The sequence below is a fragment of the Lagenorhynchus albirostris genome, chromosome 1 (genome assembly GCF_949774975.1).
Source record: "Lagenorhynchus albirostris chromosome 1, mLagAlb1.1, whole genome shotgun sequence".
NCBI lineage: Eukaryota > Metazoa > Chordata > Mammalia > Artiodactyla > Delphinidae > Lagenorhynchus > Lagenorhynchus albirostris.
This window is the reverse complement of record NC_083095.1, coordinates 131,476,894-131,502,404: the sequence shown is the minus strand read 5'-3', so window position 1 is coordinate 131,502,404 and position 25,511 is coordinate 131,476,894. Positions and strand designations below refer to the sequence as shown.

At 57.3% G+C, this 25,511-nt stretch overlaps 1 protein-coding gene across 2 annotated transcripts; it reads left to right on the top strand.

The window, feature by feature from the left end:
- The first annotated feature begins 2,121 nt into the window (after nt 1–2,121).
- On the top strand, nt 2,122–24,188 carry STRA6 (signaling receptor and transporter of retinol STRA6). 2 transcript variants are annotated; one of them, XM_060170032.1, is made up of 18 exons: nt 2,122–2,252; nt 7,168–7,234; nt 7,538–7,623; nt 9,168–9,307; nt 9,897–9,920; nt 10,104–10,270; nt 11,627–11,749; nt 13,446–13,513; nt 13,680–13,756; nt 14,029–14,090; nt 15,032–15,194; nt 18,780–18,855; nt 19,892–20,025; nt 21,178–21,295; nt 21,385–21,486; nt 22,133–22,296; nt 22,560–22,709; nt 23,360–24,188. In XM_060170032.1, the coding sequence occupies exons 1-18, from the start codon at nt 2,137–2,139 to the stop codon at nt 23,527–23,529; spliced, it is 2,007 nt and encodes a 668-aa protein (XP_060026015.1). In that variant the 5' UTR covers nt 2,122–2,136; the 3' UTR covers nt 23,530–24,188. The 2 variants fall into 2 exon arrangements, with proteins under 2 accessions (XP_060026015.1, XP_060026008.1); XM_060170025.1 differs by having other exon boundaries at nt 2,137–2,252; nt 9,195–9,307.
- The last annotated feature ends 1,323 nt before the right edge of the window (nt 24,189–25,511 follow it).

Here is a 25,511-nt window from a genome sequence, read left to right as displayed (position 1 = left end):
CGGGACAGGCCCATGGAGGAGCGATGGTCGCCAGAACAAGCAATGGCTTTGCCAAACCCAGTTTAGAAAGTCCCTGTGGCCCCGTGCTGGGTACTGTGCATCAGGGGAAGGAGGCATGAGGAGGAGAAGAGGTAGAACTCTGCCCTCAGGAGATCCCAGCCAGGTCTGATCCCTGGGATCAGATGGGCAGTGTGGGCTCCTGCGTCGCATCAAACAAAGTTCAGGTTCAGCTCTGAGTCAGCAGATGCTGACATCTCTGTGGCGTGGCAGAGGGGAGGCCAGAGCCCTCTTCCTGGAAGAGGGGTCATTTGGGAAGGAGGGGGAGGAACCAAAGCCCACAGAGCCCTCAGACCCTGATTCTGGAAGGCCTTGTGAGCCTGGCTACAGAATTTGTATGGGGAGCTTTTAGGATTTCAAGCTCTGTCCCTCTGAGCATTCCTCATGCTGTTCCCTCTATCAGGAACACGCTTCCCTCCACTACCCACCCCACCCACCAACTCCACCCTCTGCGCAGCTGACTTTTCCCTGCCCTCGGATCTCCACTGAAAGGTTTCTTTCTTCAAGACACACGCCGCACCACCCCTGCCCCCCATTCTTTCAGACCAAATTCCATTTCCTGTGGTGTACATCAGGGCACTCTGTGCTTTCCCTTTGTAACCCTCAGATCCGAGGTCATTTACCTACTTGGCTGTGTCCCCCTGAACTGTAGACTCTCCTGTCCCAGGACCCCAAACAGTGCTGGCACTAAGTAGGTGTTCAATGAATTTATGTTAAAATAATAAATGGATGAACGTCCTTTTGAAAAGCTTGTTGAATGAATGCCTTAGCTGGGTAGGGCCATGGCCCAGGCGCCCTGTGGGGTATTGGAAGGACAGGGACCCTCGAAGTTTCAGGGGGTCTGACTCCCACCCAGGGATAGGGGGCCTGAGAACTGCTCTCTGCCTTGTCTGCTTCTTGCCATACCTCCACCCCCAGTTGGGGGCCAGGAGGGGGAGAGGAACCTCCATCTCCTGCCCTCACTCTCACCCCACACTCCGGGAGGAACAGGAGGCAGGCAGGGTTCTTGCCTCCCCGTGGGTCTGGTTCGTGTTTAAAGGACTAATTTCTGCCTTGTGGGGGTGAGTTATCTCCTTGTGAAATCAAGTTGGAGAAACAAAAAGATTTTACCAGTGAGACACATGTTCCTCCAGGAGAAGGAACGGACGGGCTCCCTCCCCTCCTTCTGGCCCTGGCCCAGTCTCCCTGGGTTGCTGGAATGCCTGACTTGTCTGTAAGGCCCTGCAGATGTGTGGGCGATTTGGGGCAGGCGCCGAAGGCAGGTATGTGCGTGCAGTCAGGTGCCGGCACTCCTGGCCGCACTCCTCCCAGGTTCAGGCCGCCAATGGAGCCGGGCCTCCACCTCCGGAAGGGGGTCTTGTGAGGACCACGGTGTGTTCCCATCACTGAGGCCCAAGGGGGCCAGCGAGGGGCAGGCTGAGGCTGGGGGATGGTCTCGAGGGAGCCTGAACAAAGAGGGGGGATTGGGCTGGACCCCTGAGAGCGGAAGGGGCTGGGAGTCCAGCTGGGAGGGGCCGGCAGACCGTGCTGAGCCCGCCCGCTGCCCGCTGCCCGCCCACCCTTTCATCTCCGCAGCTCCTTCCTCCCTGGTCCTTCCTTGGGTGTGTGTCTGTGGGTCCATCTGGGTGGGCTTGAGGAGGGGGAAGGAAGGGGGTGCTCTCTGTGGGCAGCTTGGATTGGACAAAACTTCTTTGAAAATGGTGCTTTGAGTCAAAACTTACCGGTGGCCAGTCATAGAGAGACAGACGGGTGCCCCAGCAAAAGCCCGAGGACCCTGAGGGGGCACCATCCCCAAGGGATAACTACCTCCTGCAGGACCTCGCGAGACTGGGCGGGAAGGGACAGGAGGGGACAGGAGAAGCCCTTCCCCTTCTCCTGTGCCAGCCGGCCCAGGCCCTCACTCCCAGGAGGGCTTTTCCCAGAGAGCTAAAAGCAAGAAAGTAACCTTTAGGATTAAAGAGAAACGTTTCTTTGTTTGAGTTTTCTTTCTCCCCCCACCCCACCCCGCCCCAAGCCTCTTTTCACATCTGTAGTGGCTTTTTCCCTCTGGTTTGGGGGTCAGAGGAAAAGCACCAGAGAATGTCGACCCAGGTAGCAGGGAACCAGACCTCGTCCGGGGCCACAGACGACGATGACTCCTACGGCAGCTGGTACATCGACGAGCCCCAGGGTGGCCAGGAGCTTGAGCCGGAAGGGTGAGTCGGAACCCCTGGCCCTGTCGGCCAGCGCATGGGGTGTGGCAGAGGTTACTGATGGGGGGGTGTGGGGAAGACCCTGAGCGAGGGCTGCTAAGAGGGGCTCTGCCGCTCATTTGCTGTGTGAACCCTTGGCAAGTCACAGCCTCTCTGGGCTTCAGTCTCCTCGCCTGTTAGGTGAGAACAGCTTTTGTGCTGGTGTTAAGAAACTTGAGGTGGAGGACCTGGGCCAGGCTAGTCACCTAAAAAGCACCTGTGCGCTGTGTTTGTTTTTTTGACTTTATTTTATTTTTTGGGGCTGTGCCACGCGGCTTGTGGGATCTTAGTTCCCTGACCAGGGACTGAACCCCGGCCCTGGCAGGGAGAGCACTGAGTCCTAACCACTGGACCGCCAGGGAATTCCCTGTGGTGTGTTTAAAAAACAGATTCCTGGGCCCCATCCTTGCAAACTCAGATCCAGCTGGGCTGTGGTGGCTCCCTGGGTGACTCTGGCCTGTAACCAGGGTGGAGAGTCCTGGGTGAGTGGTTGAGGGAGTCGGGCCTGCCTTCAAGGTGTTACTGGCCCCTGTGGTGACCATCTGGGGTGTGCTGTTAGTAAGCGTCAGGTTCTTTGGGCAGGCCTGGGGCAGGGGGAGGCCTGAGGAAACATGCCGCCCTGGTTGGCTTTGGCTGGTCTGAGGCTCCGTGAAGCTGAGGAGGCCCTGTTCTCTTCAGCAGGAGTGCTCGGGCAGCCCAGGGGAGGGAGGCGGCTCAGCCCAGCCCAGTGTGGCCTGAGGACTCGGCCCACAGCCGCCTCTGCCCAGATCCCTTCTATCTTTGTTTAGTCTGGGTACCCTGGTGGAGGAGCTGGGCCTCCTTGTGCCCCCATGCTGCCAAGGACGCCTTGCCTGCGTGGGCCCCAGAGCCCAGTTCTCCCCTTGTTGTCCCTGGCCCTGGCCCCATCCCCTACCTCCCTTCTCTGTCTGAAGGTTTGCGGAACTAGAAAGGTGAGGCTGGGGGTTGCCGAGCCAGATGTGTGCACATCTGTTCTCCATCAACAACCAAAACCGGAGAAGGGAAAAATGCTCGCGTGCCTCCCCAGAGGCCAGGGCTGTGGCCTGGCCAGGCTGGGGTCACCCGGCAGGGATGGAGACCCCACCCAGGCCTGGGGGAAGGAGATGTTGTTTGGAGGACTCTGGGTTCTGACCACCTGGAAAGCAGCCCTGCTGTCAGCAAAAGGGTGCCCTCTTCCCCTTCCCTGGCTGACCTCGAAAGCCCAGGGCTCCCCAGGTTCCTGCTGTGTATGTGTGAGGTGGGAGAAGCAGCAGAATGGAGAGGGGCCTGGGAGCCCCAAGAGGAAACAGAATCTGACCTGAGTTAAGGCCCTGATTTGAAGCTGTGTCCTTAGCCACTTCAGGGCCCAGGCATTGGCTGGGGCCAGGTGCCTGCAGCCAGCTCTGTGGCTCAGGTATTTAGATATGGCCTTAGAATAAAGCTGGGTGCATGGCAGGGACTAGGTGATGAGCAGTACCACTCCTAAGGTGGGTGTCATCTAGAATTTGTAGCTCTCTTCTCCCACTGCAGGTAAGAATGAAGAGCTTTGTTTGAATCTACTTACTTGGCCAAACCAAGTCGAACTTCCTGCCAAAGGTGGGAGTGGGAAGCTGGGATCCCAGGGGAATCCCAAGGAGGCAAGCTTGGACTCACTTCTCCCTGTGTGAGTCAGACACCCCGGCGAGGTGGTGCACCAAAGCGTTGAGGAACTCTGCACAGTGGTCCCCCTTGTGCCTCAGCGTGCCCCAGCAGGCTGGAGTCGAGGTTGTGGGCACTGGTGACAGTGTCTGGGATGGACTCAATCTCCTGGTCACATTTATCCAAGTGCCCCCTTGGCGCCAGGACCTGGTTGGAGAGGTTGGGGGTGGGGGTGAGTCTGATGGCGATGGGATGCACACTGTCTGGGGTCTTCTGTGGACATAGGATTGATGCGTATAAGCCGAGCTGGCTCTTTTCTACCCCCAGAGGCTCCTCTGGTCAGGTTATGGGCCCTACTTGCCATGTGCTCGTGTGTCATCCACTCTTATCATCAATACCGAGCTTCCCAGCCAGAGCCTGGGGATACAAATACATCTGTGGCAGCTATCCAGGATGTCAGTCACCTCCCCACCCTTCAAAGGGCTGCCTGGAAGGCGGAATTGGGAGGCTTCCTTCATGGCCTGCCCTCCCACCAAGAGAGGTCAACGCCAGGGTGATCTGCAGGTTCTTCTGCTGTGGGAGCAGGGAGAGGGTCAGGCAGCAGGGCTCCAGGTCCCCCGGGGACCACAGGCCCACAGACCCCCGCCCCAGACAGTCAGCCTTTCCCTCTCACCCACACAGATGTGTCCTGCCCTCCCCTCTGGATGGGGCCCTTTGCAACCTCTACCTCAGAGCCAAACTTCTAGAAACAGTTGCCTTGCTTCTTCTCCGTCTCAGTGTCCTCACCATCCTGCAGTCCGGCCTCCGTCCCTGAGTGCCCATCACCGCCTCTGAATTGCCCAAGACCAAGCCTCAGCTTCCTTGGGTTCCATTGGACTCTGTCCTCACTCTCCGTCTTGGAATAAGGCCCAGAACCCTACAGTCATCCCAGAAACTCCCCTTCTCTCTGCTCCGCTACATTAAGGCATGTAAAGTCTTCCACCTAAATACCCCTGAGATACTGCCTGACATTCCCGCTCCCCCGTGACTGTTTATGCTGAGCCATTTGAAAATGCCGATACTCAACTGTTTTTGATGGAAAGAAATGGCAGTTTCGTGTGGTTCAACTTAATATCTTCCTCCACGTACTCCTTGCCTCTCACATCCTGGTCACACACGGCTGCTGAAGTCAGACTACCTCAGTTCGAATTCTGGCTCTGGTGCTTTACTAGCTGTGTGATTTGGGCAATATACCTAGCCTCTCTGAGCCTTGTTCTCCTTATCTAGGCAAGGGGGATACTGATAGCACCCACCTCTTAGGTAATTAACTGAGTTAATACATAGGAAGTGCCTGGCACTCACTCGATGCTTAGTCAATACTAGTTACTGTTGTTGTTGTTATGCAAATCTAGCCGCAGAAATCTCCTAAAATCTAGAACGCTGTCCCCTCAGTGGCTCCCTAGTGCCTCCCATGCCTGCTATTACCGGCTCTCAGCCTGCCCTCTGCGCTGTAATCAAGCTGAAAACCTTGCCTGGCCCCAGCCTCACTGTCTACTGCCTGTCACTCCACTTTCTCATGCTCTTTCCTCTACATGGAGCTCCCTTGCCCCTTCTTTGCCTAAAGAGATGCCACCATCTTTCAAACTCAAATCCCACCCGCTCTGAGGCCTTGCCCCAGATTTCTCTCCCTTTTCTGCATCCTTTAGCATCTGCTTGTGTCCCCTCAAAGATCGAGCGCCCGCCCTCCCTGACGTAGCATTCTCTGTGTCTGCGCCATGCGGCCTGTCCCACAGCACGAAACATGGGTCCACGAGCTGTGAGCCAGACATTTGCTCAGCTAAATTTCTGTCGCTCAGACCTCGAACATTTGAGAGTCCATGAGCCTCAGGCAAACTGAGCTAAGTAAAGGGTAGATGGGGGGCCCCGGGTGGCACAGGAAGGGCCAGAGCTGCCCCCAGACAGGGCCCTGGAGGGGGTCCGTGGAGGTGAGGGTGGCTCCTGGTCTGGGGTGAGTGGGAAACGGTCAGGCTGCTCCAGGGACAGTTTACGGAGCCCCTGCCCTGGCTGGGCCTGGTGGGGGGCGCAGGATTGAGTAGGACTTTGTCAGGTGGTGAGATGCAGGCTGAGAGGGCCTGGAGTGGTGGTTCTGAACTCTTGGGGCTGGTGAGGGGCCCTGCCTCACCCAAACCCCACCCCACATACTCGAGTAAAATGCCTCAGAGTTGCAAGCGCGGAGCGTGAGGCCTGGGCTCAGACAGCAGGAACCTGATCCCCTGCATGGCACAAACTCTACTGCTCTGGGAAGAGGCTGGCTCTGCCCTGGCCAAGAAATCGCACAAAACAGACTCCTTCTGTCCCTCCACCCCAAGGACAAGCCCGCGTGACCGGGTTCTCTCCTGCTTCTCACTCTCTGGGATTCCCAAGCTCGGGGTGTTCCAGCACAGAGTACTCAGGCTCACCCTTGGGATCCCTCTTTTCCACACAGCAGGAAGGAGCCCAGCTGGGTGGGTGAGCCCCGCCTGCGGCAGGGAGGGCGCAGCTGCAGGGCTTCCTCTGATGCCTCACCCACCAGAACTTGGTGGCCTTGCCCACACTGGTTACCTCCTTCTGGCGCTCCCAGGCTCCATCTGGGCAAACCCAGAGGTCTACCTCTCCCCCAGGAACCCAGTCCTATCAGCTCTCCTAGGTTCACGTCCAGCCCTGAGCTCGGGGCTCCTACCTGATACCTTTCTCTGCCACGTGACTCAGCCCTTAATAAAACAGGTAAAGAAGATACATAAATCCTGGAAGACCAAGGTAGATCGTTCCAGTCAGAGACACAGACCAAACTTGGATTCCAGTGAGTGAAAGACGAATCATAGGACCCATTGCTGATTGCCGGACCCAGGCGGTACACTCAGCCACAGTTCTGAGGAGAGATCTGAGGCCTGGAGCAGTCAGGGAGGCTTCCTGGAGGAGGGAGGAATGAAGTGGGCCTTGATGGATAGAAAGGCCAAGCTGGCCCATTCTGTTTCTCCCATGTCTTCCCCTGGGAGCCCCCTGTCTCCTTCAGCCCTGTAACCTCAGAGCTGGGCATGGGACCGGCACACTTCAGGGTCATCAGAGGCCCAGAATGGCCCTGAGAAGGTGAACTGTCTAGGAGAGATCAGAGGGTCAAGGGAGGTGGTGGGTGGAGCCCCAGTATAGACAGCCTGGAACCCCAGACTGGGCTGCACACCTGGGGTTTCCCTACCTCGGCCTGACCCAGCCTTCACTCACTCTGCAGGCTGGTGCCCTCCTGCCACCCCAGCGTGCCACCCGGCCTCTACCACGCCTGCCTGGTCGTGCTGTCGGTGAGTCCCAACTGGCTTGCCGCCTACTGCCAGCCTGAACAGGGGGATATGTGTTCTTTGCTGGCGCTGGTGAAGGGAGACTCGGGGAGCCCACATATGGGAGTGGGTACCGGGAGTTCTCGCAGGGTGGGGACCCAAACCAGGATGCAGACCAACCTTTCAAACTTCTGTCACCTCCTAGCCAGTCCCCAGTTGCTGCAGGAGTGTGCACTGCGGGGTAGGGGGTCCTGGGATTGAGTGCCCTGACTCAGCCCCTCGGGGAAGGCCTGGGCACCCGAGCCCTCCTCTGTGCTCTCCTTTCAGATCCTCGTGTTGCTGCTGCTGGCCATGCTGGTGAAGCGCCGCCAGCTCTGGCCCCACTGTGGGCACGGCAGGCCTGGGCTCCCCAGGTTGGTGCCTTGGCCTGGGCACCCCCGCTCAGGGGGCCCAGCTGGGAGGGTGGTGGCTTGTTAGGTACCTAGGAGCCAGCTCTGGCCTCTGGGACACCCCAAACTCTCTCAGTCTAGGGGGTCTCCCCATCCCCACCCAGATCTCCAGGCTTAGTTGGGACCCCCTGAGGGAAGGGGAGGGACCCACTCAGATGCACCCACTCCTGTTCCAGACCCCAGGGAGACCGAGCCCAAGAGGGCCCAGCTCTAGGACACACCCCCTCAGGCAGTCCATAGTCTCGACAGGCCGTGGTCACTCCACACTGTCTTTCTTTTTTTTTAATATTTTTGGCTGCGTTGGGTCTTCGTTGCTGTGCGCGGGCTTTCTCTAGTTGCGGCCAGCGGGGCCTACTCTTCATTGCGGAGCCCGGGCTTCTCGTTGCGGTGGCGTCTCTTGCTGCGGAGCACGGGCTCTAGGCACATGGGCTTCAGTAGTTGTGGCTCGCGGGCTCTAGGGCACAGGCTCAGTAGTTGTGGCGCACGGGCTTAGTTGCTCGGCGGCATGTGGGATCTTCCTGGACCAGGGATCGAACCTGTGTCCCCTGCATTGGCAGGCGGATTCTTAACCACTGCGCCACCAGGGAAGCCCCTCTCCATGCCATCTTGCCCCTCATTTCCCTGAGGGTGTTACCTGGACCCTGATGCTTCAAGGCAGGTTTATGAGGGATTGCCCTCCAGTCCCTCTGGCTGAAATTTTCTCCCCGTCTCCTTCAGCCCAGCAACCCCAGAGTCTGGGATGGGGATGACCCTGAGGAGACAGGACCAGGCAGCCTTGTGTGGGAGAGACCAAAGGCCTGGGGCGAGGTGGTAGGTGGAGCCCCAGTGTAGACAACCTTGCACCCCAGGCCTGGGCTGCACACTGAGGTGGGGCCTGCCATGTTGGTTTTGTGAGGCACTAGCCTGGGGTTTCTGCCACACTGGCTGGCCCAGGAGAGCGCATGCCCCGCCTGGGGGAGGGCCTGGGGGAGACCGAAGCAGGATGGAGCCCTCAGGGCATGAAGGCAAACTGGAGCACAGAAGCAGAGCGTCTGAGTGGCTTGCCCTGAGCCCAGAGGGGTGATGCCTGGGACAGCCATGCCCGCTGTCTGCCCTCTGCCCCAGGGCAACTCCCAGGCCAGGGTGGCGGCTGTTGCATAAGGATGTTGTGACTCTCCAGCTCTCTGAAGGTCAGCCAGCCCAGACAGACCAATTAGCGTGGAGGCGGCTGTTTCCTGAAGCTTCCAGAGTGGGCGGAGGGAGCAGTGCTCAGGCTTCTTCCTTCTGTGTCTGCCTGTTGCAGGGGGTGGGGCAGGGGATGTTCCTGAGTCACTTTGCCACAGGGCCCAGATCTGTTACATAGGAGGCACTACACGGACATCTGTGGAATGAATGCACGAAGGGACCTCAGTTTCCCCCTCTGGAAAGTGGAACTGACTCACCTCCCCGGTTTATGGAACTCGGTGTGTGGTAATGGGCGTGCAGGGCCTGAGCAACTCCCCCCTGTCCTGCCCCCGCCTCTGCACCAGCCCTGTGGACTTCTTGGCTGGGGACAGGCCCCGGACCGTGCCTGCCACCGTCTTCACGGTCCTCTTCAGCTCCCTGTGCTTGCTGCTCCCCACTGAGGACCCACTGCCTTTCCTGACTCTCGCCTTACCACCCGGCCAAGGTACCCAGCACAGCTGAGGCCCTGGGCTGGATTGATGGGAGGGGGCAGGTGGGAATCCAGAGTACTGGGGCTCCCCATTCCAGTCATGAGCCATAGACCAGAAGACGCTGTCCCATTGCCCTCCCCAGTTGTCCCACCACAGTGCCTGAAACCTCTATTGCTCTGTCCTGAGTCAATACTGCCCTCTCTGCTCTTGTGCAAATCCCACCCTCGGGAGGGAGGGAGCACAGGCTGAGTCCCCCAGACAGCCCAGTCCCGTGTGAGCATGAAGAAGGGTGGGGAGGGGTGCGGGGAGGGGTCCTGGAGGCTTGAGCTGGGCTCAAGGAGGTGATGGTAAAAGGACAGCTGCCACCCAGAGGAGCCACTGCCCTGCAACATGACCTCCTTAGATGATCCGATCCTCACCGCAACTCCACAAGATGCAGATATTCACCCCATTTTACAGCGTGCTGAGGGTCAGAGAAGGGAAGAGTAATAAAATAGTAGCCTAATTTATTGAGTACTCACTCAGGCACTGGGCTAAGGCACTGTACACATACCTTCTCATTCTACCTTTGCTAATGTACTATATATTATTTCCATTTTACAGACGGGGAAGCTGAGACTCCAAGAGGTAACTTGCCCAAGATCACAGAGCTGATAATAGTCAGAGCCTGGATTTGCGTGCAGGGCTCTTGCCCACGGAATCAGCTGAGGGGCTGGGAAGACGGAAACAGGAGAGAAGCTTGGGTGGGTTGGACCCAGGCCCCACATCTGCCCCTCCATCCTGTGTCTCTCGGCCTGTCTTGCCTTCCAGGGACGTGGAAGATACTGGCTCTGCTCTATTACCCTGCCCTCTACTATCCCCTGGCTGTCTGTGCCACGGTCAGGCATAGAGCCGCACACCTGCTCGGCAGCGTGCTGTCCTGGGCTCATCTGGGGGTCCAGGTCTGGCAAAGGGCAGAGTGTCCGGTGTCACCCAAGGTAACAGCTGACTTACGACGGCCTGGGGCGGCGGGGCATGGAGAAGCTGCTTAAACCAGTGTGGCTCCTTTCCTCTCTGTCCTGCTTCCCTGTTGCACAGGATTCCACGCCTATACACACATGCTCATTCCAAGCTCTGCCCCTCTGTGGGAGAGGCTGGGGACCAAGCAGCCGGGCCGGCCCTCAGGAGCTTACAGTCTGGGAGGGGGAAGGAGGGGGGGAAGGGGCAGAGAAGGAGGGAGAGGAAGCCTGAAATCCCCCCGTTATTGATCTCCCAGACTTCCCTTGGCCAGACTGGAGTGGGAGTGAAGAGAGCTGGAGGACGCAAGTGCTGAGCTGGGGGATGGTCTCAGAGGGCTAAAAAGAGAATTCCAGAACCTCAGAACCTGGTTCACTGGAGCTGGCTGGGGTGTGAAGCTTGACCAGTCCAGAGCCCAAAGGGTGGGGGTGTGGCCTACAGAGTCAGACAACCCAGGTTTGAATCCAACTTTATCCCTTCCTTCCTTTGGTCATTCCACAAACATATCTGAGCATATACTCTGCACCAGGGACATTTCCAGACACTGGAATATAGCTGTGAACAAGACAGATGATGTCCCTGACATCCCAAGAGCTGCCATTCCAGAAGGGGACACACAGTCAAACAAACAAATATACGAAATGATGCCAGGTGGTGCTAGGTGTTTTGAGGACACCTTACCACATTTCTGAGACTCAGGTTCCCCCCCACCCTGCCCTGCCCCCATAAATGAAGTTGTAACACGAATCCCTCAGGGTAGAGTTGAAGATTAGGTGGTTTCCGTGAGAGCAGGGACTTCGCTGGTCTTTTTCACCAGCCAGGACCTGGCACATACTAAGCTCTCAATAAAAACATATTGAATTAACAAATAGATGAATACATGTTCAACCCTAGGAGGGCCTCAACCCCGGGAGGCAGAGCATGTACTTCCCAGATGCCCAGGTTGCAAACTGTAATAGAAAAAATCAGGCCTGTGTCAAAGCACCAGGAACGTAGGGACATAGAAAGTGGATGTCCCCCGTTTCAGGCCCCATCCCAGCCCCCTGGGGTAGGTAGGAGAGGATTACAGAACATACTCCCTTTGGCTCCTGTAAGGGACCTGGGAGTCCAGGGGCCTGGGAGAGGGGCAAGCACCTCTGCAGGGCCTGAGAAGGGGAAGTAGAAGTTGGGGCCAAGTGGCCCTGGCTGGGGGGTAGTGAAAGAACCAGAAGCCTTCCCATGCACCCTAGACCACCCTCAGGGACCCCTGTGAGCTGGGAAGGGAAATGAACCCTGGTCTTCGGTTGGGGGAAGGAGGCAGAAGGTAGGTGTGTCTAGGCGTTGTTCTGTCCATCCAGATCTACAGGTACTACTCTCTGTTGGCCTCTCTGCCTCTCCTTCTGGGCCTCGGATTCCTGAGCCTTTGGTACCCAGTGCAGCTGGTGAAAAGCTTCAGTCATGGGGCAGCAGCGGGTTCCCAGGTAAAGGGGCAGGGCTGGGGTGGGCTCGTACTCAGCACACAAGACACCCTGGACTTGCCCGTATCTATTGTTCCCCTACATGTGGTCATGCCCGGTGTGGAGCCTAGAACATAACACATGCTCAGAAAATGTTTGCTGAGTCGCAGAGGGACTGGTGGGTCCTCCCTCCCCAGGCAAAGGCCAGGCCAGGCCCTTGGCTGGCACCCATGGCAAGAGAGAATTCTTACAAGATATGGCAATCTTATCTGAGATTAGGTAGACCTTCTAAGCACCTGCCCTGTGCCAGGCCCTAGGCTGGGTTTATGAACTTAGCCGAGTGACTTGTGTCGGACCTCCAGGACTCCCAGTGTGCAACATATATTTACAGTGCGCTGTGAGAAGTGCAACCAGGGCCCATCCAGCTGACCTGGGAGCATGGGTGGAGGCGGGGCCCAGTGCTCTTCCTGGCGAGAGAGGAGGAAGAGGGAGACTGCTCCGCAGAGGCCCTTGAGAAAGGTTAAAGACACAGGTGCAAAAGGCTGATTGCTCTGCGGATGTGGAGGGTGAAGGAAAGGCTTGAAGGGTGGCATCTAGGACAGACAGCAGGTGGGTGGTGGCGCTAGTTGCTGACATACACAACGCTGGATGAGAGCAGGTGTGCGGGGGACGATGTGTAGCTGTAGGTGTGTGGCGCTGAGGGGTCTGGCGGGCAGCTGGACTGTGGGCCTGGAGCTCAGGAGAGGGGCTAGGACTGAAGCCAGAGAAGGAGTGAGGTCCCCATGGAGGGATGAAGAGTGAGGGGAGAAGAGGTGGGTGGGCTCAGCATCTCTGGGGCGACCCTGGGTCCCCCACAGGCCCATCTGACTCCGGGTTTCGCTCTCACAGGGTAGCAGTAGGGTCCTCAGTACTTGTCACTACTGCCCTCCAGATGCTCAGAAGAGGGGAGCAGCTCCCCAGGACACACAGCACCTCGTCCAGGCCCTTCCCTTCCCTTCCAGGGATCTTCTCGGCCTCTCTCTCCATTGCATGCCTTTCCTCTTGGGGAGTCTGAGGAGAACTAGAATCCTCTTTGGCCCTTGGTCAAAGAGTTTTAAGCCTCAAAGGACACAGTCAAGCTTTGAGCTGACCCACACCTGCCCTGGATCCCAGGGTTGCCATGGCAACAGGTGACCATGGCCTATATTTTCCTAATCGTCAGGGGCCAGGGGCTCACTGCATCTTACTGTGGGCCTCTGCCACTTGGCAGGGAGTTTAAGGCCTGGAATGTGGCTTAGACAAATCAGGTCACCCTTGTGATCTCCCTGGAGTAGGAGAGGGCTGGGGGGATCTGACCTGAAATGGCCCTATCCTGTGTCCTGGTCAGGGATGTGCTCATGGGACATAAGTTCCCTTTTTGCTTCAGTCTTAGCTACTAGAGGCCAGAGGGCCAGGAGGAAGCAGTGATGTGATGTGACTGAGTAAAGCTGGAGAGAGTTGGAGATAGACCTTAGGAAGAACTTCCCTGCATTGAGAGTTCTTAGATAGGAGACTGATTAGTCTTTTATTTACGGAGGAGGGAAAGGCAGCTTTGGGGGGCATGGACCTCGTCCCCACGGGATGGCCCTTCCCTGTACTCCACCACTGCCAAGAGGTTTGTACGCGCACCTACCCTGAGCCAGGGTCCCAGGGATGGCTCGAGACAGGTCCCATCTGCTTGTCCATTTGTGTGTCGCCACAGGGGCTGCAGAACAGCTACTCTGAAGAATATCTGAGGACCCTCCTTTGCCAGAAGAAGCTGAAAAGCAGGTGAGGTCCTAGGGCCAGGGGACAGGTCTGGGCAGGCAGGCTTGTTTGGGAGGCTGGCACTGGGCAGCATGGTGGGGCAGAGATGAGGAATGAAGCAAACCCTGGGGCCCAGGCTCAGGGCAGGGGCTTCTCCTGAGAGCTCCCTCCTGCCTGGGTCTTTCTGCAGCTCCCACACGTCCAAGCAGGGCTTCCTGTCCCGGGCCTGGATCTACTTCAGACACTACGTCTACACTCCACAGCGAGGTATGGCGTGGGGAGCTGAGGTTAAGAGTGACAGGCGACCTCACCCCTCTTTTGCATAGAACAGCTGCAGTAGAAGGTCCGCTCCTTTCCCCGAAACTCTTGTCATCAGGAAGAACAACCCCAGCTTGGGACAAGGGGAAGCCCCTGGCCTGGCCTTGGTGGTCCAGGGTCCTGTGAGCCCTGGCCCTTGTCCCAGGCCTCTTGGGAGGGATGGGGGTCCCAGGGCTGGATGGCGCTGGGGTTCACCACACCCCTCCTTTTGGGGACTGCAGGATTCCGACTCCCCCTGAAGCTGGTGCTTTCAGTCACCCTGACAGGGACGGCCATCTACCAGGTATGTGCTGCCTCTGTAGTGCCACTTGCCTCTGGACCCCTGCTCCCAACCCCCAAGGCTGAGATGGCTCAGGCCCTCAGCTCAGCTCTCCAAAAACCCCGACCCAAATCCTGTCCAGCTGCTTCTGGCCATCTTGGGAATGCTGGCCTACCCAGAGGAGAGGGGATGGTAACTCTTGTTGGGCTCACACAGGGTCAGAGCACGAGTTTTGGAGTCACATAAATGTGGATTTAAATCCTAGCTCCTTTATTTACCTCCTGAGTGACCTTGGGCAAGTTACTCAACATCCCTGAAACAATTAGCTTAGCTGTGAAATGGAGGAAATAGATTAATTCCTTTTAGTTAGGAAGATTTAGTGAGATAATATATGTTTGATAAATCCCCACCACCACTATGCCCCCTTCAGAAAAAAAAAAAAAACAAACAAAAACCCTGGAAGGTAGGTATGATTTTTCTCCATTTTACAGATGGAGGAAATTGAGGCTGAGAGATGAACTTGACTTGGCCAAGTTCCTACAGTTAATATCTCAGGGTAGCCAAAATTTGAATCCAGGTCTGTCCAGCTTCAGTGCCTGTGCTCATTTTTAGGACACTTTGCTTTGTCCAACATGGAAAAATTGGAAATTTTATATTCTGAAGTTTTAGATAGATAGACGATTGATAGGCGGTCGGAGATACACACGTATACTTGTGCTGCTTGAAAGCATATCTGAGGCCTATGGGGCTAAAGTCGTATCTGTTTGTAATGTGCTGATTGGAGGCACGAGGATGCTGCTCTAAAGGACAGATAAGAACACTGTGAAGGGTGATGGGCACGTGGAGGCAGCCCGTGTGCTGCCAGAGTTTCTTCCCTGAAGTCTCAGAGCACACTATTCCTGGGATGGGAGTGTCTGGTGTGAGCACAGCCAGGCCCTGCCGCCCTGATTTGGGGGTTCTTCCAGGTGGCCCTGCTGCTACTGGTGGGCGTGGTACCCACCATCCAGAAGGTGAGGGCAGGGATCACCACGGACATCTCCTACCTGCTGGCTGGCTTTGGGATCGTGCTCTCAGAGGACAAGCAGGAGGTGGTGGAGCTGGTGAAGCACTACCTGTGGGCTCTGGAAGGTGAGGCCTCTCGGGAGCCCCTGAGGGCCGGCAGTGGGGACCTCAGCTGGGATACCTGAGCTCTGTCCCAGGTGCTGCAGACATGCGGGGTGTCCTTGGGCACGTCCCTTCCCCTTTCTGCATCTTGGCTGCTTCATCTCCAAATTGGGGTGGTTGGAGCTTCCAGTTCCAAGTCTCTGAGACCTGAAGGTCACCTCAGCAGGCCGCTGTTAGCTTGTGTGGTGTCTCCCACCCCCACCCCTAGTGACTTTGCCCAGTTCTGCAGGCGTGGAGATGGGGGAGGGTGTGGTATGTGTGAGCTGAGGGGACAGCCCGGGGCCTTTGCTGCGGGTGGGGAAAGGGAAAAGGAGGCAGTGAAGTGGGACAGTGCGCCAGGATTCTGAGCTAATCCTCATGGCAGGTGGGTGGGGTCAGGCAGGGCGGACGCTTTCTCTTCCCCAATCCCTGTCCTCCAGGCACTTGCTTTCTCCTTCCTTCCCTTGACAATGAGCTCCTGGGCCCGGGAACTGTACTAGTCTCCCCTTCTGTGGTCTGATGCCTCCTTATCCCTTAGCCCTGTTTCCCACCTACGCCACCTCCACAGCCCTGTGGACGAGACTGAGAAGTATCCTCACTTGACACACGGGGAGGGAATCACCTGAGGTCGTACAGCCAGGCAGACGGGAGCCAAGAGGAGAACACAATCTCCTGATGCCCAGGCTGGGGCCCTCCATCACCTTGAGACAAAGCCTGGTGGTCAGGTGTCATGGGGCCTGCACCCTCTGCTGGCCTGGGAGTCCCTGGCAAAGGCACAGGCAAAGGCATCCTGGCTCTGGAGGAGTAACATGCGATGGTCAGAGTCTAGGCTGCCAGTATGGCAGGTGGAGGTGTGATTGCTCTGCAGCTCTTTCTTACCATTACCATCAGGGAGGGAGTAGGAGTGGGCAGGGGTGTGTGCAGTGACTGCTTCCTTCCCCGACCACCACTCCCACCACTTTCCTGAGTGCGTCTGCTCCCTGGAACTGTGGCCAAAGCCCACAAGATAGACAGGTGACAAGTTCTGGATGGGCTGAAAATGACATCTCCAGGGAGATTTTCCGAGTTGGCTGCAATCTGGGCCACAGGCAGGAGCAGACATGGCCCACATCAGTCCACATCCAAGCTCACACCTTGCTCACTGTAGCCCTGTTAGGTCAGCATCATTGATCTCATCTCACAGAGCAGGAAATCAAAAGGCAGAGGGAGGAAGTGACATGTCCAGGACAATGGATTTGGTTTCTACTCAACATACCTGACACTTCTAATCACATGTTGCAGTTTCCAAGCCCAAATGCTCCCACTTTGGATCTCCTTGGATGCAGGGGTCAAACAGATCAGTGTTTAACAAGGAAAACTGAGGCCCGAGAGGATTAGAGATATGCCCCAAGCACTCAGCAAGCCAGGGATGGAACTGAGATAGGTCTTGGTCTGTTCTTAGCCTAAGAAGCAAACGTCTTCTGAGCTCCGAGAGCCTGTTTTAGGGCTGCCCACCTAGCACCTGGACTATAAGGCTGGCATCATTCACAGAAATCTCACACTCTTGAGTCAGGCAGACCAGATTAGAATTCCTGCTCCATCACTTAGCAGCTGTGTGACCCCGGCAAGCCACTTTACTCCTTTGGACCTCCATCTTCCTACCTGCAAAATGGGTGCTGAAGCTCTAAGGGCAACCTGGTCCTAGAGGCGCTTGACTGAGTAGGGGAGACAGACTGATCCACGGAATCAGTGCCCAGGAGGGGGCAGGTGCAGAGTCCCAGAGGATGCAAAGTGCAGGAAGATTTTATGGGTACCAGGATTAGGAGGGAGCAAGTTGGACACATTTGAGGTAGAGAGGAACAAGAGGTAGACAAGTGGAGACCAGAGGCCAGGCTGGGGCCGAGGGGGCTGGCTAACCCTTCACCCCAATTAACCTATTCACTCACCTGGGCAGCCTCAGCAGGCAGGCTCCTCACCTCCTGGCAGAAACAGTCCGGAATGTACCTTCGCTGGTACCGTGTTGGCTCTAGGAGGGCAGAGCTGCGCGTGTCCAGGGCTTTCTCCTAGCCTTGCCTTTCAGAGAAGTGCCCCCTTCTGCCCCGAGAGGAGTGAGCCAGGGACAGGCAGATCGGCCCCGGGTTTCTGTAGCGGTCATCCTCAATACTGGCTGTGCCTGAGAATCACCTGGTAACTTGTAAGAAATTCCAAGGCTCAAGCCAGACTTCAGAAACCTTGAGGGTGGGGCCCAGCCTCTGTGATGGGACAAGCCCTCCCCACGGTTCTGATGCCAGCCTGAGTTTGAGAACCACTGTAGCAGGAGCTCTACACATGTCAGTTGGCTGATTGATTTCAATCAGTTGCTATTTGAAATAGATCATTAGGACTCTGTCTTTGAAAAAAAAAAACAACCCAGTTCAGTGGTTCTTAACCCTGACCGCACATCGGAATTACTGGGGTTGCTTTCCCAAAAGTTATGGCCTGGGTCCTATGCCCAGAAATTCTGATTTAATTGGTCTGGGGTACAGCCTGGGCCATGGGAATTTGAACAACTCCAGGAGATCCTAATATGCTGTCAGTGCTGAGACCCACATCTCCAGAACCTGTGGCTACAAGGACCTAGTGCTTGCCTTTCCCGTGTGTGTTTGCTCCCCTCCTGAGTCTCTGATGGGAGCCAGGAACACTTCCCTTGGCTGACCAATGAGATCAGAGTGCAGACACCCTGGGCTCATTCTGGGTCTGCTTGGAAATGATTGCACCCCTTGCTCTGTCACTTCCTAGCAGTGTGGCTGGCGGGTCAGGCCCTCTCTCTGAGTCTCAGCTTCTTTGTTGGTCCCATATCTCCCTGTGCCTCTCCTGTGGGGTTACTGTGAGGGTGTTGAGTAAGACTAGATGTGGATATAGGCTGGAAGGGTTGTAGCCCTGCATCCCTGCTATGCTAAATGCCAGGCTTGTTCACAACACCATGCATTCTCCCCCAGCTGCTGGTGATACAGGGAACTCATGATCTGTGCAAATGGACAGGGTGGGTGGCGACCCGGGGAGGAGATGGGTAGCAGTGGTCACTTCCCTCATTCTGATGGACTCAGGCCACACTGACGGGCACTCACATCTTAACAAAGGCCACTGGCGCAGGCCCTGATGGGGTTTTATGGCTCACAGCATGCTGGGAGACGGGCAGCCCAGCAGTGTGCCCAGCATGGGCAAGCTGAGGCTGGGAGATGAAATGACCCCCTGGAGCCCACACAGCCAGGAAGCCATGGAGCTGAAGGCAGATGCCACATGGGATGGAGTCTCTCACTGGGGGTCACACAGCAATGGAAGCAGCAAGACCGGGGTGAGGGCCAGGTCTGCAGCCTCAGAGCCGGCCTCTGTCTGTCTTGGCCACCAGATGTCACCTGGCAGTATTGGTCAACCAAGGTCATCGACTTATACTGGATCTGAGAACAGGGGATGTGACAAGATGTGACACCTCAGAGGGGGGTGTGGGGCAGGGATAACTCCCACCCAGGTACCATCCTGGCAGCAGTTCAGGGTCTCCCAGGAGACCCCCCAGGCCCTGACCTCCTACTTTGCTCCCTTTCCACCTTCCAGTTTGCTACATCTCGGCCTTGGTTCTGTCTTGCTTGTTCACCTTCCTCATGCTGACCCGCTCGCTGGTGACACACAGGTGAGTGACAGGCTCTGATTCCCCCCGGTGCAGACGTGGGGAAGGGGTCAGAGCCCTGTGGGCCTGCAGGACCCCTGACCCAGGAGGCCTGTGGGGAGAAGCTAGGGGCTGGAGGGAGGGAGAGTCCCTGCAGGACCAGGCTGTTACTGAGCCCAGCTGCCCAGCTGCCCTGTGGTGGGTGGAGATGGTGGGGCATCCCTGTCCGGTTGGAGAAACATCTGCGACTGATGTACAGCTGACGAAGGGCTGGCGTGGGGCCACCTGGGGAAGCTGGCATGCTACCTGGGAATGCAGATGAGGGAGGAAGGGTGCCACAGGCGGGAGGAACTGTGTGGGCAAGAACAAGTGTGAAGTGTGGGTGAGGAGTGGACTGGCTGGCGCTGGGGCACCAGAGAGATTATTGTGGGACATGGAATGCCAAGCCGCCTACCTTGCCCTTTCATGGTGAATGGTAAGGAGCGCTGAGGAAACGTGGGCAGAGAGGGAGAGAAGCTTCTAGCTGGGAGTAGAGTGGGTGGGGAGGGGAGGGCCAGGGACTTGGCAGGGAGCTGGTCCGTATGCTGTACATTTATCAGGCCTCAGGGTTCCTGCCCCAGGACCTTTTCTCACAGGGTTGGCTCTACTTAGGCTGGCATATCAAGGCCCTCAAGCTTCTGCCTGCCTGGAACCTTGCCTCCTGCCCTGACGGCCGAGCTGCCAATCACTTTCCATCCCTACTGTTGTGTCCCACGTTCCTGACTTGGCTCGGTTGAGCCTTCTGCCTTAATTTGTTTCCCTTGATCCCTGCCCCGCCCCCCACCAGCTTAGTCTGATTCATCCTTTAAGACGCAACTCAGACATCACCTCCTCTGGGAAGCCCTCCCTGATCTCCCAGGCTGGGTTAGTAGCTCCTCTGGGCTCCCACAGCTCTGGGCTTCCCTGCCCATGGCCGTGGGTTGTACTTAGACTGGGAGTTCAGCCAGAGGCTGGCCCAGAGCAGGAAATTAGGGAGCGTGTGTGCTCCCTGAGATCGCTGGCTTCCTCACTCCCACCCCAGGGCCAACCTGCGAGCTCTGCACCGAGGGGGCGCCCTGGACCTGGGCCCCCGGCCCCCGAGCCCTCGCCCCTCCCGCCAGGCCATATTTTGTTGGATGAGCTTCACCGCCTACCAGACTGCGTTTACCTGCCTTGGTGAGCGCCCCCTTGCCCACTCCACCTGACCCCGGCAGGCCCCACTGGCCAGGCCCCACTGGCCCTAGTGGGGGAGGGGAGGGTTCCCAGCAGGTCTTGGCTGCCTCTTGGGGTCTGCCTGTGCTGGAGCTGGCTCTGGGGCTAAAAGCAAGAGGAGGGACCCACCTTGCCTTCCCTGCCCTCAGCGAGTCCACACAGGTGGGGTGGGGGGGGCAGGTGCAGGGGCCCTTGGTAAAAGGATACCCGTCACATGAGGATGGCTCCTGGGTGCCACCAGGGGTTTACACAGAAGGTGACCCAGGGCTGGAAAGTTCGAGGAGGCATGTTCCTGCTTTTGTAAGGGAGGGCAATATCATGATGGGCTGTCTCAGGAGGTCATCCCTGTCACTGGGAGTATTCAAGCATGGTTATGCGGCCATGGTTGGGGGCCGCAAGGAGGGCCCTGCTCTGAGAGAACTGGACTAGATTAACTTCAAGGACCCCTCCAAGCTCCGAGTTTCTGATTCTCCCCTTGGGCACTGCGGTGAATAAAGTCCTTGCAGATGTGAGGGGGCTGGGGCCATTGTTGCCGAAGCAAGGGCCTGATTTCTCCCTCTGCTGCTGGTTCCTTCAGTTCTCACCTTGCTGGCGGAGGTGGAAAAAGATGATAAAGGGGTGGACGAATCCCTAGCACTAAAAGTCATAATTCCTCATATAGGTAAACTTTATGCCTCTGAAACCCTTTTGTACATATCCCGTGTAAACAATTAGCCAACTGTTTCAACAGGCAACTTTCAGGTACCTACCATGAGCCAGGCTTTGGCCAGTAGGAATGCAAACATTAATTTCAAATACTGTCTTGTCCTCAAGGACTCAGGAGCAACTGGGGGAAAATGACATTTGCAAAGCACTCTGTGGTTTTCAAAGAGCCGCCACAGATACTGTCTCATTGGATCCTCACAACAGCCCTCCTGGGTAGGGGCTGCTTATCCCCTTTTTACAGAGGAAGAAACCAAGGCTCAGAGAGGTAAAATAACTTGCTCAAGGTGGCACAGCTAAGCAGCAGCAGAGCAGGTATCTGAAACCAGGTCTGCCCAGTTCCAAAGCCTGGGGCTCCTGGGAGTGGCAAGGGTGGGCTGATGCCTTTCCCTGTTCTCCTCCCCATGCTGGCAGGGCTCCTGGTGCAGCAGATCCTCTTCTTCCTGGGGACCTTGGCCCTTACCTTCCTGGTGTTCATGCCCGTGCTCCACGGCAGGAACCTTCTGCTCCTCCGATCCCTGAAATCCTCATGGTGAGTGAAGCAAGGGAACGAGGGCTCTGGGACCGCTTCCCCGAGGACCACTAATAGTGACACCCGCCCCATCCCCTCACCCCCCACAGGCCCTTCTGGCTGACCTTGGCCCTGGCTGTGACCCTGCAGAACATGGCAGCCCACTGGATCTTCCTAGACACTCACCATGGACGCCCAGAGCTGACCAACCGGTGAGGTTGCTCCTGGGCTTGCGCCTCCCTTAGGCCCTCAGCTGCTTCTTCGGTGTCTTTGTCCTTGTGCCCTTCTCCCTCGTCTGCCATCTTTCCCCTTTCTCTAATAGGGAGCCCAGTGAGCAGTAAAAAGAGCTTGCCTTAAAAGGGGTCAGTGACCCAGCTTAGTCCAAAATACCTCTCTGTTTACCTGTCACACGGCCAGAAATACCCCCATGAGCCTTTCCTGTTTTGGGGATCAATACTGCTCTCCCCTTTGCAGGAAGGAGGTTAACAGAAATATTATTTCCGTGCTAGGCTGTGGGAGGACCTTGGCCCCAGGAGAGACTTAGAGTCAGTGGACAAGGGACCCAGAAGAGGGAGGTGGGGGCATCAGGGTCATAGAAAAATCCAGGTGGACCTGGACTTAAACCCCACTGACTAGCCAGACAGCCTTAGCAAAGTCTCGCAGACTCTCTGGGCCTCTGTCTCCCAGATGGGTGGGATGAGTGAGCTGGGTTGAGAGAGCAGACCCAGCCCAGAAGATGGGTACACAGAGGTGTAACCAACCAATACACGGCAGTTGTGGTCATCTAGGTCTGCCACTGACCCTGAGGAAGGGACTCTGTGTGAGGACCTGCCTCAGCTCTCTTCTCCCTGACCCCAGGCGAGCACTCTATGCAACCACCTTCCTTCTCTTCCCCATCAATGTGCTGGTGGGTACCATGATGGCCACCTGGCGAGTGCTGCTGTCTGCCCTCTACAATGCTGTCCACCTTGGCCAGATGGACCTCAGCCTGCTGCCACCGAGAGCCGCCACTTTCGACCCCGGTAAGGTTACTGGGCAGGAGCTGGGGGCAGGGGATGCTCAGGCTGCCCAAGCAGTGCAGGAGGGTCTGCCCTGACCTGGTCTCTACAGAGGATGTCTGTAACCCCAGGCTGTGGGTATGTGTAGGGGGCCATGGGCAGTGCACGTGCGACACGCTCAGGTGCCCACGAGCTCGCGTGCAGGGTGTGCAGGGCACTCCCTGTGTCTGTGTTAGGTGCCGGCTGGGGCCCCCCCGCACTAGCACGGCCATTCCCCACCCACCCAGGCTACCACACATACTGCAACTTCTTGAAGATGGAGGCCAGCCAGTCACATCCAGCCGCGACCGCCTTCTGCGTCCTGCTCCTGCGAACTCGGAGGCCCCAGCCCCTCACGGCCCCCCGGGATGGCCTCAGACTCGGGGAGGAAGAGGAAGGTGAGCCTTTCCAGTGGGAATGGGGGGAATTGAGCCCACCCGGCTTCTCCCAGGAAGGAGGCACGCCCCCTCTCCCGCAACGCAAGGGAGACAGGGCTAGGAAAATGCCCACATCCTCTCTGGGCTGCCTGTGGGAGAGAAGAAGTGAGAATTCTCCTGGTCCGTCTCAGGGTAATTTTTCCCATAATACTAACATACACACACTTTCTGTCACGTGTGTGCACACACGCTCACTCCTCACGTGGAGAATGAGACAGCTGTCTCAGAGCTAAGGGGCTCCATCACCCCTACCACCCCAGGCCACCCCCTGCCTCTCCTAAGCAGTACGTCCTCCCCCCCCTGCTGCCTGGGAAGCGTGTAGTATGGAGGGGGACCCTTGTCCCAGCCCTGCCTCCAGTCCCCTCCACAGAGCTCATCCTTTCCCTCTTCTGCTGGCCACCCAGAGGATGACACCCTGAGCCTTAACAAACACGCTTCTGCACCGCACACTCTCCTGGCTTCCCACCCTGTGAACGGGCACCTGGAGCCCCAGTCTCGGCCTCCCTCACCCTACATACACAAGGGGTTTTCAGCCTCTGCTCAGGTCTTGGTGCTGGGGGTGGGGCTTGGCTGGGTGTGTGTTGAGTGACTCACGGAAGGTCTCTTTTCAGGGATGCAGCTGCTGCAGACCAAGGACCGGGTGGCCAAGGGAGCGGGGCCCCGGGTAGGCCGAGGCAGGGCCCGCTGGGGTCTGGCATACACGCTGCTGCACAACCCAGCCCTGCAGGCCTTCCGGAAGACAGCCCTATCGGATGCCCGGGCCAACGGTGCCCAGCCCTGAAGGTGGGGAAGGCCACCCGCCGTGTCCTTGCCTGTGCTGGAGCACTTCCCATCCTCCCAGCCCACTCCCTCCCCAGCTCTCCCAGCATCTGTCACTCCAGCCATGGCAGCCTCTCTGCTTGGCACCAGCTCTGTCAGCAGGTCCCGGGGGTTCAGGGCCAGCCGGGGGTTGCTTTGCTTGGGTGGAAGTCTGTCAGCACTGTGAACCGCAAGCCTTGGGAAGGCTCTGGTCTGCCCCTTTGACCCTGGGAAGCCAGCTAGGGCTCTGGAGAGAGCAATCGGTGGTTTAGGCCCTCGGTCCAGGAGCCTCCCGACGCTGGCTCTGCCGCCAGCCTTCAGGCTTCACGGAGGCCTTCTCCCGATCGGCGCTGTTGATGCAGGCCGGGACAACCTAGGATTCCAGCTGGGCCCACTCAGCCTTGGAACACACCACTGTGACCAGACACAGCGCTTCCTCTCTCCTGCAGCTTTCTCCGCTCCTCCTGGGGGTCCCTGTGGCCTGCAAGGCAGCCCAGGAGGAAGCCATGGGCTCCTACCTGGCAGCAGTCACGGCTCAAACCAGGCCCCACACTGAGCTGGCCACACTTGAGAGCCTGATATTTTTGTAGCTGGTATGCCTTTAGATATTATGAAAGAGGTTAGTGTGTTCCCTGTAATAAACTTGTCCCTAAGAAACAGTCTTCCTGAAGGGGAGGGGTACGTGGGGAAAACCACCCGGCATCTCAGTCAATCAACACTGTGTTTATGGGGCTTGGGTGGGGTTGGGGTACTCTGGTCAATGCTGGGCTGGGCACTGGATGGGGGGCAGAATGGGAACCGTGGCCACATCCCTTGGGGTGGTGGAGAGACTGGGGGCCTATGGTGCCACCCCTGAGCCGTGTGAGCATTGGCTTTGGAAGTAAGGCTGATTCTGGGTCTTCGAGAATGAGCAGGATTTGGGGAGGAGGAGAGATTTCAAGAGATGGGGAGACAATATGAATAAAGGTATGGAGGTAGGAGGAGACTAGTATGCAGAAGGGAGGGCAACTGAGGGGGTCCCTCCCCCTGCTGGGGACTGAGGTGCGGGCATGTATGAGTGAGGGTTTGGGGGCCACTGTGGGGCTGGGGCTACCGAGGGTGGGGCAGATGTGGCCACCCCACACACCTGGATCAGTGGGGCCTCCAGAAATAATCTGCACAATTACATCACATTCCTGCACCCAAAGGACAGCCTCAAACTTGCAGGAAGCCAGGCAGGGCCAGGGAGCGTCAACCCACCTTCGAGGATGCCCAGGAAGAGGGCAAAGGGGGCAGGGACTGATCCCACTGCAGCCCACTGAAAAATGTCTTCCTAGCCCCGTGTTAGTGATTGACGGGGTCTCAGGAATGAGAAGGCAGACTGGGTCTCTGCCCTTAATATGGAAACAGAGTCATAATAAAGTGTAATCAGGCTGGGACACTGGACACTCAGGACTGTGTGAGCCAGAGGAGGGGGCCTAGTCCAATTGGGGGGGGTGGTGTGGGAAAAGCATCCAGGAAGGCTTTCTGGAGGAGGTGGTACCTCAGCCGACTCTCAAAAGCTGACTTAGCCAAGTGAGGAACAGGAGAAGGGTGTCCAGACTGATGGAAAAGTATAAGTAAACGTACAGAGGATGACACATCGCAGACTCTTAAAGGAACAATTAATTAGCCATTCCAAGAGAGGTGGGGAGGGGTGACTTTGGAGAGCCAGTCAGAGGGGCCACGAACATCTGGCTGGGGAACTTGGGCTTCACCATGAGGGCATGGGGGGCCATGGATGACTTTAAAACAAGCGAGTAGCTAGTTCATTCAGAGCACAAATGTTCCCCAGCTGCCCCCGACTCAGGTCTTAGGCCCACATCCTACTCCAAGAAGCCAAGCCTGCTCAACTGTGAATGGAGCCAGAGATGTCAAGGGGTCCAAGCTGGGTTAGGATTATCAAGCCTTAGATAATCAGAGTCAGTGGGTCAGAGTCAATGAGTT

What these genes read in the sequence shown, in the direction of transcription:
- STRA6 (XM_060170032.1), top strand. Translation starts at nt 2,137, where the DNA reads ATGTCGACCCAGGTAGCAGGGAACCAGACCTCGTCCGGGGCCACAGAC. An exon ending in CAGGGACGGCCATCTACCAG is followed by an intron (nt 14,091 to 15,031) that starts GTATGTGCTGCC and finishes GGGTTCTTCCAG; the next exon opens with GTGGCCCTGCTGCTACTGGT. An exon ending in ACTCGGGGAGGAAGAGGAAG is followed by an intron (nt 22,710 to 23,359) that starts GTGAGCCTTTCC and finishes GTCTCTTTTCAG; the next exon opens with GGATGCAGCTGCTGCAGACC.